The following is a 12088-nucleotide window of genomic DNA, read 5'->3' as shown; positions in this document are numbered from 1 at the left end:
TATCCTGATTCTTTTTGTCTTCCTAGGATAAACGTTTTTGGAAATAACTTGTTCCCATCTGTGGAATACCCTGTCCCTGTGGGAACACCCCTCATTTCTCCATACATCAAATGGGACCATAGCCAGGACTGGGATGTTCCAAAAGCTGAAGACTTTCCAGCAGGTTCCAAAGGCTCTGCATCTGCTTCAGTCTACAATATCGGTGTGTTTGTCTTTTTGGGGTGGTTTTTTTTGTTTGTTGTTTTGTTTTTTGCTTTTTTTTTGTAAAACTAAGAAAAGGATACTCAAAGCAGCATCCTTGAAGCCATTGTCTGAAGGTTAGTGTTTGGTTTGGATTGAAAAAAAACCAGATCTATTTCTGAAATGGAATGAAAGAACATGAACAGAGCAGACTCTGAATCAGACTAAGAGCAGTTTTGAGGGCTGCATTTGTCAGACAGGATAGTTGGGGAAACACCTAGAACCTGTTGTAGACACCAAGGGGACAAGATGTCTTGATTAGTGTTTTTATTATTTTTATTCTGCTCTTTACTCTTTGGCAGATGTGAGTCCTGACTCTCCTGACCACTACTTGGTTGGTCACTGCATTGATGGCAGAGTTCTGTACCCAGCAACTGGGTACCTGGTGCTGGCTTGGCGAACACTGGCACGATCTCTTGGCATGGTCATGGAGCAAATGGCTGTGATGTTTGAAGATGTCACAATTCATCAGGCTACTATCCTTCCCAAAAAGGGTGAGTGAGGAATGCTGGCACAACTGTACCAAAACTGTATAATGAAGGTGAAGGGAGTGGGAGGAAAGGAATGCATGGGAAAAGTGAGGAGGAATGCAGGAAAGAGACTATAAAGAAGAGGGCAGCATGACTGAACAAAGAAGTGAATTTCTACAGTCAAGTAGTACACGTTATAGTCACCTTTATTACATGTTGTGAACTGTGAGTCTGGAGATAGTGAAAGAGAGTTCTACTTGAAGATAGTAGCAGTGAATGACCTCACAGTCCTGTCTTCAATGTTTCTTGCAGGATCAGTACAGCTGGAAGTAAGACTCATGCCTGCATCCCGCTGTTTTGAGGTGTCAGGAAATGGGAATCTGGCTGTGAGTGGTAAGTGAAGGAAGTGTAAGTGTATATACTGTCTTAGTAAAATCCATGATTTATGAACAAGGATAATGATTGTTATTCTTGTTACTGTGCCCATCAGGGAAGATTTCCCTCCTAGAAAACACTGCTCTGAAGAACTTCCATAACCAGCCAGATGACTTTCGGACTCAAGTAGACATGAGCTCAAAGTTGGGGCTCCTGAAAGAAGATGTTTATCAAGAACTGCATCTGCGTGGATATAACTATGGACCAACTTTCCAGGGTGTTCTAGAATGCAACAGTGAAGGTGAATTTACTTTCAAAAGAAGCATGATGAGCATAGATATTGTAATGATGACTGTTTGATCTCTTAATTCCATTTGTGCTAACAGTTCACCCGACTGTGCTTTGTGTGGTAATTACACTTTTGTGATAATGGAGAACAACCAGGAATTCTGATAATACTTTTTCCAGTGCTCTATTTCCAATGTAGAACTGACTGTTGGAGTTTACAGGGGAAGCTGGGTACATACACCAGACTTGGCATGTAATAAGCAGTGACATTCTGGCATCTGTTGAATGACCAAATAGTGAGGCTTTCTATTCCTCTTCTGCAGCAAGCGCAGGGAAGGTTCTGTGGAATGGGAACTGGGTGACCTTCCTCGACACTCTGCTACATGTGCTGATCTTAGCTGAGCCTGGCCGCAGTCTGCGCTTACCCACCAGGATTCGTTCAGTCTGCGTTGACCCAGTGCTGCATCAAGAGCAGGTGTGCCAATACCAGGACAATATAGAAGGTAACGTCTCATGCTTGAGTTTTGCTGGTTGTTTTGACTGCCATGTGGGTGAATGGATGAATTCCTGGGTAGTAGGATGGACTTTAGGGGGCCCTCTTGGTCTCCAAGCTATTCTGCAGCTCTATAAGCATGTAACAGCCTGGCACTGTTCATCAGATCACCTGAAACAAAATACTTATGTTTTCAGACTTATTTTTCTTTCCTGACTTTCAGCTTTTGAAGTTGTTGTGGACCGCTGTCTCGACAGCCTTAAGGCAGGAGGTGTTCAGATCAACGGCCTTCATGCTTCTGTGGCACCACGCCGACAACAGGAACGGACTCCTCCCACCCTGGAAAGATTCTGCTTTGTGCCCTACACCGAGAGTAACTGTTTGTCTTCCAGTGCCCATCTTAATGCCTATCTGGAGCATTGCAAAGGTAGAGTGGGATTGGTTTCTTGTCACACTAGGGAAATCCTCCAGCCTGACAGAAGTGGCTGTTCATACTACTTGAGAACATGCAAGAAATGAGTGTTGGTCTCTGTAGAAGACTTCAGCAGGGGTCTTGTTTCTGTACGTGTGCTAGAACCTAGAAACTAGTTCTGCCTGAGATATCTAGGATGTAGATAGGAGTAAAAAGCCATGAGGAGAGACATCTTACCTTCTGTAACAGTCATGGTGTCAGATGGCACAACCCTCTCTGCAAGTAGAGAGGCACATCCTACCTAGGAGAAATCCAACCTAGTTGCTTCAAACACTGACAGGAGAGCTTACTTCCTCAAGTCTTTAACCTTGTTTTGGTTTTCCCTGTGAACTGCCAAGATAGGTATGTTTGTTCCCCTTTGATTGTGGGCACAAGAGCATATCCAAAAAGAGAAAGTGATTTAGTGAAGCATGCCAAAAAAAAATTGTTTGCTACAACAGTAGAATAGGAGCAGTTCAGTCTGTTGTGAAACTGGTAGCTAAATACTGTGCTCTTGGATGGGGAGACACCCACTCAGCTCATCACTTTAAATACCTTTTCATCAAAGGGAAAAAAACCCCACTTTTTTTAAAGTTTTTGTTCTAGTGATGAATTTTGCTTTATCTTGAGACAGTAATTTCATCATTCAATATTGGTAAAGTGTCTTCATGCTTATTCTTAAATTTGGCAATAGATTTCAAAGATTTTCCCTTTCTTTTTTTCCTTAGTTTCCCCTGCAGTGTCCAAATACTGTCCCCAAAAGTTTTTTTACATATGCTGTGGTAAAAATATTTTATATTTTGTAATCCTGTTCCTGATATTAGTCAGGATGAGCTATTTTCCCATTGATTTATAAAACAAAAAAGCATTTTAATATTTTTATATCTGCAGAAACTTAAAATTTCCCTCCACAGGATCCCTAAGTCAATCAGAAGTTTTCTGTGAGTTGCCCTCTTACCCCAGGTAACTTTAGTGGCTTAGTTTGTCTTAACACAAAACCTACTTGTTTGGGGCCTGCCACTAGTGCACAATACATAATCCTGTGAATGTCCAGAGGATACACTGTACCTGTGTGACTGGGCTGATGATAGAGGATGCTGTAATTTGTGGTGCTGATCAGCTGGTGTAGCAAATGGAAGCAAAGAGGAAAAGAAAATTTTTTTCAAAATCTGACTCTTCCTTTCATTTTCCCTTCTATTCCATAGGTCTGATCCAGAACTTACAGTCTAAGGTGGCAGTGCATGGGGTCAAACTAGTCATCCCTGGACTAGACACTACAGTGGCTGCTACAGGGTCCTCACCCAAACAGAAGGGCCTTCAGCATATCCTTGCTGCAATCTGCCGTCTGGAACTGAATGGGAACCTTCATTCTGAGCTGGAACAGGTTGTGACTCGAGAGAAAATGCACTTCCAGGATGACCCTCTTCTCAGTGGATTGCTAGATTCTGTGGAGTTGAAGACTTGCCTGGATGTGGCAGTGGAGAACATGATCAGTCATAGGATAAAGATAGTAGAGGTTAGTTGGAGGCCTGGGATAGGACAGTAGCTAGTGTTTCTAGGCCTTCCTAGAAGGCATGCTGATTGCATGCTTCTGTTGTTCTGGATATCATTCAGATAACATTCTTGTTTCAACTTGGTTTCTCTTTTTCCTTCCTCTTTTTCTCTCAGGCTATTGCTGGAAGTGGACAGCTGTTCTCTCGTGTCAAAAGTATTCTGAATACTCAGCCCCTGTTGCAGGTGGACTACATTGCCACTGACCGCGTCCTGGAAAACCTTTCAGCTTATGAAAAAGAGCTGCAAGATGCTGGTGTTCTCTCTAGCCAGTGGGATCCATCTAGCCTTCCTTCTGGAAATCTGACCAACGCTGACTTGGTGGTGTACAACTGTTCAACAAGTGTTCTAGGGAACACCACTGAAATCCTCTCTAATTTGGCAGCTGCAGTGAAAGAAGGAGGGTTTGTTTTGCTACACACCCTTCTTAAAGGAGAAACTCTTGGGGAAGTTGTGGGTTTCCTTACAAGCCCAGATCTGCAGCAGAAACACAGCTTCCTGAGTGAGGTAAGCCTCCTGGAAGGGCAAACACTTCCTTGGTGGGTAGCCTGGAGTCCCCTGCCTTCAGAAGCTCTGATGGTGAATGTTGAGTAGGTGTCACTTCCATACCTTTCCATTGAAGCCTTCTGCAGAAATATCTAATAAACACTTCTTCAGAAGAGAGGACTTGTGAATTACTACATATTAGGTTGAGAGAGTAAACTGTTGCTTCAGTCAGGAAAGCCTTTCTTAATGCATTGAACATTATTCATTGTCAGTGTTTATCTGTCTAATCTGGTGTGAAAACAGTGGCCAGGACAATTCCTTTTTAGTTAAAATACTGTGCTGCATTGTTGGGTGGGGTACAGCTTTATCACTGTAGGATCCTAAAATGCTTCAGTATCAGAATATCCCTCTTCCTTTTGATATCACTGCTAGGAGTGAGACTTTACAGACTAGTTAAGTTCTTCTAAAATTAAAGTGCTCCAGGAAGGAAGACTTTTCTCTTGTACTCTTCTTTCGTCTTTTTTCTTCCCTTCCTCCTTCCCACTTTATCTGATTCCATAATGAGATGCAGTAAAATAAGCCCAGAGAAGTTGGGGGAGGGGGAGCAGGGTGTCTGTATTATATCTTCAAACCAGTATGTTATGCAGATTAACTAGTGCCAAAGCTAGCACAAGAGGAGGAGAGTGAATGGCAAGAGTAAGGGTGGGAAGTGGGACATCACCTTCTCTTGGCAGCTGTTAGACTAAGCAGTAATGGGAAATTGTGCCTCTACTGAACTTTCCTATTCTTCCTGATTTGAGGGAATGTAGCCTCTCAGATCTCTTCTTTTATAATAAGAAGAGAGTAGCACTTCTAATAGTTTAAGTTTTTTGTTTATAATTCTGGAGTGGGTAGTTGGATTTTGAATTTTTCAATTATATGGATTCTAGCCCTTTACTTTTTGCAAAGATTTTTTGAGGAGATTTGAGAAGAAAGGGTGATCTTTTACTTTGCAACTTCCCCAGTAAAGAAGGGGATAAAAAGACACCGAGATGCTACTGAAGATGATAACATAAAACATAGATCTGTCATAAATGTCAGTAGCCTGGTGTTAGCAAATCCCTCAGATAAGATATGTGAGTCCAATGCACCTTCTCTAAAGAAAATGATACAAGGCAGGCAAGAGTGGGCAGGACTTAATATAGTTCTCAAAGTTTTCTAGATACAGTTGCTGTCCCTACTCCTTGATGTAAGGGATCACACTTCTGCTGCTTTGTGCCTAGCATATGAAAAGTAAATGGATGCTTTCCTGAGAGCCTGCAGCCATATTTCTTTCATTCACATAGCAGAGCCTGAAGTGTTTCTGGATATACCATACATGCATTTTCATTCTTTTTTTCTGAAATACCATTTCAGTGTAACTTAGGTATGTAGGTGCTTCTTCCCTGCTAGTGTTTGGGTACTTCTCCCCATCTCCCTGCAGACAGGGCTTTTGTGACATAGGCTAGACACACTCAAATACCCTGTGGGATTTGACGGCATGGTCACTGCTGTGGGTTTTGTATACCTGGTAGTGCTAAGACTAGTTCCCTAACAAGGGCTTTGATATATTTGTACTCCTGCTTTTTGGAGATCCTTTAGGGAAGAAGGAGTAGTCTAGATGTGGAAAATATACTGTTATGTTAATTAAACATATATTTGTATCAAGACAATACAGAACAGATGCCAAGTTTTCAAGCAAAAGGAAGTAAGAGGTGGAGAGGGCCTGTTATTTCTGGTGAAGTTGTCTTTAAGGAGTCTCAATGTGAAGTATAGATGTGACTTGTAGTTTTAATTGACTCTTGATTTTACTCTTATATTGTTATTTTACTTGATTTGACAGGCACAGTGGGAGGACTTATTCAGCAAAGCCTCACTGAATCTAGTTGCCATGAAGAAGTCATTCTTTGGCTCGGTTATTTTCCTGTGTCGCCGGCAAGCCCCTGCCAAAACACCCATTTTTCTGCCAATAGATGAGACCAATTATAAGTGGGTTGAATCGTTAAAGGTAAGAATTCCTGTGTTCTGTGTATGTGAATTTCCAAATCATTATACTTTCTAAATGAGATATTTAGTAATGTTAAAATGGGAGTGTGTGTATGTTCAGTTGCTTTTCATAAAATAGAAGTTATTCATCTCTGCCAAGGATATGAGATCTATTTTCTTTGTGGTTCCTGGTAAAACAGTTTGGGTTTTGTCCTGTAGGAGGTCTTGGCTGACCCATCAGAGCAGCCTGTGTGGTTGACTGCCACCAGTTGTGGGAACTCAGGAATTTTGGGAATGGTGAACTGCCTCCGCCTTGAAGCAGAAGGCCACCGAATCAGGTATGTAAGCACGCCCTTGAGCCACATTTGGGAGATGAGGTATTTCTGTGTTAGTTTCTTTCCAGGCCTGTACCAAAATAAACAAAATGACAACTGGTGTCTTCCAGGTGTGTGTTCATTTCCAACTTGAACTCTTCATCAGCTGTCCCACCCACAAGTCTTTCTTCCCTGGAGATGCAGAAGATTGTTCAGAAGGACCTGGTGATGAATGTGTATCGTGATGGAAAGTGGGGCTCCTTCAGGCATCTCCCATTGCAGCAAGGTAACTCCTTTAAGGTCTGAGGATTGCTTGCAAGGTCTTGAATCTGAATGAACTTTGAATAGAAAACGAGTAGCTATTGTTCCTACAGTTACCTTTTATTATTATTTTAATGGATAATTTTGAATTCCTCTGCTGCAGCTCAGAGCAAACAGTGGCACACTCTGATATCAGGAGAAGGGATAGGCTGTTTAGAGTATCAGTAGTATTGCAGAGTAAGAAAGAGCATTCTGCAGAGCAAATGGAGGAGGAGGTAGCAATTACACAAGAAATTTACTCCTTCTGGAAAGCACGTACCTGTGTTAATGTATGTAAGTTCTTATTGTTCCTTCTTCTGCAGCACAACCTCAGGAGTTGACGGAATACGCCTATGTAAATGTGCTGACTCGTGGAGACCTCTCCTCTCTTCACTGGATTGTCTCCCCACTTCGACACTTCCGCACAACTAATCCCAATGTTTTACTTTGCAAAGTCTATTATGCATCTCTCAACTTCCGGGACATTATGCTGGCCACAGGGAAGCTTTCTCCAGATGCTATCCCTGGTGAGTTAAAATTACAGTGGAAGGAAATGTATTTACGTATTGTTGTCTTAGAAATAATTCACATAATCTCTTGAATGTTAGTTTGGTACTGGCTAAAGTGTTATGCCAGTTTAGCAAGAAAGCATGCAATTCCATTTTTTTCATATGGCACAATTAACAAACCATGCTCTGAGGAAATGTTACTGACCTCATTGCATAGATACCAAGTGCGAGGTAAAACAACTTGATGGAAGTTTCAGAGATGGACAGGATACATACCAAGGTGAGAATGCTGAAGTTTCATGCTGCTGAACATGCTTGGCTTTTAAGGAAGAAAAATTTTGCACGATGAAGTCATTGCCTGTCTGCAAAATGGAGATGATGTTACCTTGCTTCATAGAAGTTACGAATTAATGTAATGTCTATGAAATGGTTTTAAAAATCTATTTAAAAGAGAGGGGGTAGAACATGTAAAAATTTAGTTCATTGGGAGATTCTTATGGGTGACTTGAGTAGGGCTGGGTTCCCCTTAATGACTGAGCAACCTGGCAGGTGTCCCTGCCCATGGCAAAAGGTCGGAACTGGATGGTCCTTAATGTCCCTTCCAGCCGAAACCATTCTATGATTCTGTGGGTGACATAAGTGCCTAAAATGTGAATTTACAAAAATTCAGGTTTTGCAGTATATTTTTGCTGTGATCATCCTTTCTAGTTTATGTATCATTCTTTTTCAGAGGGACAAAATTGCCTCTGAAACAAGATGTTTTCATGAGATTTCTCTGATGAAAACTGGAAACTAAAGCAGTATCAGCAAGGATAAAGACTTAAGATTTAATGCGACTAAGTCCTTTCCTGCCACTCTTGGAGCGAGATGTTAACTCTGGGGACTTATGAACTGTGTACATAGTAGATGACTCCCAGCACTCTTTCTGTCTCTGGGGTTCTGACTTTCAGGGACCGCTGTTGTAGTAAAGGGATTTTAGAAGATAAATTTCCTTTATAAAAGGTGCTAATGTTCTTTCAGGTAACTGGGCTTTGCAGCAATGCATGCTGGGCATGGAGTTCTCGGGACGGGACCTGACTGGAAGAAGAGTGATGGGATTGCTGCCAGCAAAGGGGCTGGCCACAGTGGTAGACTGTGACAAGAAGTTTCTATGGGAGGTGCCTGAAAACTGGTAGGTCAACTTCTGTTTTCTGGTTAAGGTTTGCCTTCCTGCCTGAGGGTGATCAAACCTGAGTGCTGCTCAATGGGAAATTATAACAGGGCTATAGTGTTTGGAGCAACTGTAGTATTTTGGTTCAGATTCAGTGCAGGAGTTCAGTTCTAGTTTTTGTACAGTGGGTGGGTGGCTTGCACAAGGTTCTCATTTCTTTCTGGGGCTCTTAGCTCCATGTGTTTCAGTATACACTGGGATTTCAGTGTTGGTTATATTACTGGTTAGCTACTGAAATATTTTTGTAGAATGATGAATCTTGGCTGTGCTTGGTAACTGTGGTAGTCTGCCCTATGATAGATCAGAGAGTATAAGTGGTTGTCAATCTCAACAGCTTAGCCTTTCCATTGCAGAAAGGCAAATTTCATCAGGAGAATCTACTAGTCTTTTCTAAGGCTAAAGAGAATCTCTTTCACTTTGCTCTTTAGGACTCTAGAAGAAGCCGCTTCAGTGCCTGTGGTTTATGCCACTGCTTACTATGCTTTGGTGGTTCGAGGTGGTATGAAGAAGGGTGAGAGTATCCTTGTTCACTCTGGCTCAGGAGGTGTGGGCCAAGCAGCCATTGCCATTGCCCTGAGCATGGGCTGCCGTGTCTTTGCTACTGTAGGTGAGTACTGAGGGCCCAAAGTTATGGGGAAAAATACAGAGTTATAGATAAGAAATAGAGGAAGCATGTATGTGCACACATGTGCATACATATATAAGTATACACCTATGTAAGTATATACTTATTCCCCCCAATATGATCTGCTGTAGCTTTTATCTAGTTTCCAGGCTGAGAACTGCATACATGATAAATACTATGTACATACTTCCACAACACAGTCAAATTTATTTACCCCTGCACGCTACATAATCAAAAGTACGGAAAAAGATCAAGGCTTGTTCCTTTTGATTCGGTAATATGAATCCAGTGCCTATGCATTGAAAAGTTTTGGTCTTTTTCTGGTCCTTGCTCTACCTTATAAATGAGCAGTACCAACCAGACAGCCTTTGTCTTAAGGTTCGACATCTTGAGAGACTAAGAACTTTGAAACAAGTGATTGATGGCTGCTCACGGTTACAGTCCTTTGGGAAAAGATGTGCAGAGGAAAATGGGCTGTTTCATCATAAAAAAAGAAATTAGTGTAAGAGTACTGACATCTTTCAACCTATTTTCTACTTCCAGGCTCTGCTGAGAAACGTGAGTATCTCCAAGCAAGATTCCCACAGCTGGATGCTAATAGCTTTGCCAGCTCCAGAGATACTACCTTTGAGCAACATGTACTGCGAGTTACCAATGGAAAAGGTGAAGTTCAAGAAATATTTTTCCTTTTTTTGTTAGTCGTGCCACATTATGCAGTTGGACCTTCTAAAGACAATATGAGTCACTAGAAGACAGGGTTAGGCTCTTGGCAGAGTTGAGTTTATTAAGTAGTTGCTTCTCCTTTCGTTGCAGGTGTCAATCTTGTGTTAAATTCCTTGGCAGAAGAGAAGCTGCAGGCCAGTTTGCGTTGTCTTGCTCGACATGGGCGCTTCTTGGAAATAGGCAAATTCGATCTCTCTAACAACAGTCAACTTGGTAAGATGGGCACCAGGAAATACATTTCATTAGGTTTTAGCTACTCACCAGCACCCCCAGATCCCTTCCTGCAGGGCTGGTCTCCAGCCAATCCCAGTTTGTACCTGTGTCTGACATTACTTGGTCTCAGGTGCACAATCTGGCATTTGTTAAATTTTATATAATTGATGATTGCCCAATGTTCCAGTCTGTCCAACCCCTCTGCGAGACCTGTTGTCCCTCAAGGCAGTCAACAGCATCTGCCAGTTTTTTAAGGCACAGGGGCAAGATTAACCTGATTTCTTTTGGTTGGGAAACAAATTTTTGAATGTTATAATGTGATGTGTTAGTGAAAAATTACAAGAATGTTCTCCTGTTTTAGAATGATTGCATATAGCAAGTGTTGACAATCTGCTTTCTTATTCTAATTAAATTTCAAAATCATCTTCTTGGAAAACCTTGCTATGAGGAAGAGTCTCTTGTGGAGATTGACAGGATGCATTAGGATTCTAGCTCCTCTGTGACTAACTCAGCTGTCACTGGACAAAAAAATGTCCTTTTTAATATGAGACTAACTATGATATAGCTTGTCCTCTCAACACACAGTTTTTGTGAGTGGAATTTCTGTTAAACTGGTCTGCTTATAAGAGAACAACCTAATGAATATAGCATTTGGAGAGTATATGCAAGAATGAGTTTGGAAAATGTAGAATTCAAGCATCTGAGTGCTTTACTCCTGTGACCTACACAGAAATGTTTCTGAAGCAGAAGATAGATTGTTTTGAAATGTCAGCAGCATCAGGTCATAACCAAGTTGCTTTTTCTAGGAATGGCTCTCTTCCTCAAGAATGTGGCATTTCATGGGATCCTATTAGATTCAATATTTGATGAGGGAAACCAAGAGTGGGAAATAGTATCAGAGTTGTTGAAGAAAGGCATAAAAGACGGTGTAGTAAAGCCCCTGAAGAGTACAGTCTTCAACAAAGAAGATGTAGAATCTGCCTTCAGGTTCATGGCACAAGGAAAACATATTGGCAAAGTTATGATCAAGGTAATGAGATAATGACTTTGATTCTCTGATGCATCTGGCATCCTCTGTAGGTGACTGTATTGGATATTTTGATCCATTTTGAGTTGAAATTGTATAACTAGGACAGCACAGGGTCAGTTTTTACTGCTGACACTGTAACAAATGTAGCTGTCAAGTCTCTATGCTGATTCTACAAGGTTCATTCCCATTGACTGAAGGAGCATAGCATGGAAAGATAAATGTATTGTGTATCTGATTGTAACAACTGTTTTGTTTGTTTGTTTGTTTCCTTTGTGGCGGCGGGGGAAAGGTCCAAGAAGAGGAAAAGAAATATGCTTTAAGAAAGTCTGAACCAGTGAAAATCTCTGCAATCTCTCGTACCTCCTGTCCACCCACCAAGTCTTACATCATCACAGGGGGCTTAGGAGGATTTGGGCTTGAGTTGGCACAGTGGCTGGTTGAGAGAGGAGCACAGAAGCTCATACTGACATCTCGTTCTGGCATACGAACTGGTAAGCAAAAATTGCAAGGGAACAGGGAAACTGACTGCCTTTCAACAGACCTCAGTTTGTAAATTCTCTCCAATTTTAAGCCTTCTGTTGGCAAATAATAATAATGTCTTGATCTCTTTTCTTCCCTTTCCTCTGTGTATTATCTCACTTTAAACAAACTATCGTCCCCTTTATTCTAAAGGAGGAAGTATCTTTTAACTTGACCTTTTTTCCAACTACTACTTTCCCCTTTTTATGCTTCCTAATTCTATCAACCCATTTTCTCCCTCACACAATTTTTCTGCAGCCTTACTTTTTACCCCCTCTGCAAAGTCT

General features: G+C 41.5%; 1 protein-coding gene across 1 annotated transcript in view; it reads left to right on the top strand.

Annotated features, from left to right (window-relative positions):
• Positions 1–12088, top strand: part of FASN (fatty acid synthase) — a 37331-nt gene that overhangs the window by 14513 nt on the left and 10730 nt on the right. The window contains 20 exon segments of the mRNA XM_008921775.3: positions 27–202; positions 543–734; positions 1023–1103; positions 1201–1386; positions 1697–1876; positions 2090–2293; positions 3523–3833; positions 3986–4375; positions 6216–6380; positions 6578–6696; positions 6804–6958; positions 7296–7499; positions 8502–8652; positions 9120–9148; positions 9151–9202; positions 9204–9298; positions 9860–9979; positions 10130–10252; positions 11059–11282; positions 11572–11773. Of these exon segments, the coding sequence (XP_008920023.2) occupies positions 27–202; positions 543–734; positions 1023–1103; positions 1201–1386; positions 1697–1876; positions 2090–2293; positions 3523–3833; positions 3986–4375; positions 6216–6380; positions 6578–6696; positions 6804–6958; positions 7296–7499; positions 8502–8652; positions 9120–9148; positions 9151–9202; positions 9204–9298; positions 9860–9979; positions 10130–10252; positions 11059–11282; positions 11572–11773 (3359 nt within the window).

This window comes from Manacus vitellinus, unplaced genomic scaffold, assembly GCF_001715985.3.
Source record: "Manacus vitellinus isolate BGI_N305 unplaced genomic scaffold, ASM171598v3 scaffold_24_pilon, whole genome shotgun sequence".
Classification (NCBI taxonomy): Eukaryota; Metazoa; Chordata; class Aves; order Passeriformes; family Pipridae; genus Manacus; species Manacus vitellinus.
The sequence above is the reverse complement of the archived record's forward strand: the minus strand, read 5'-3'. Positions and strand labels throughout refer to the sequence as shown.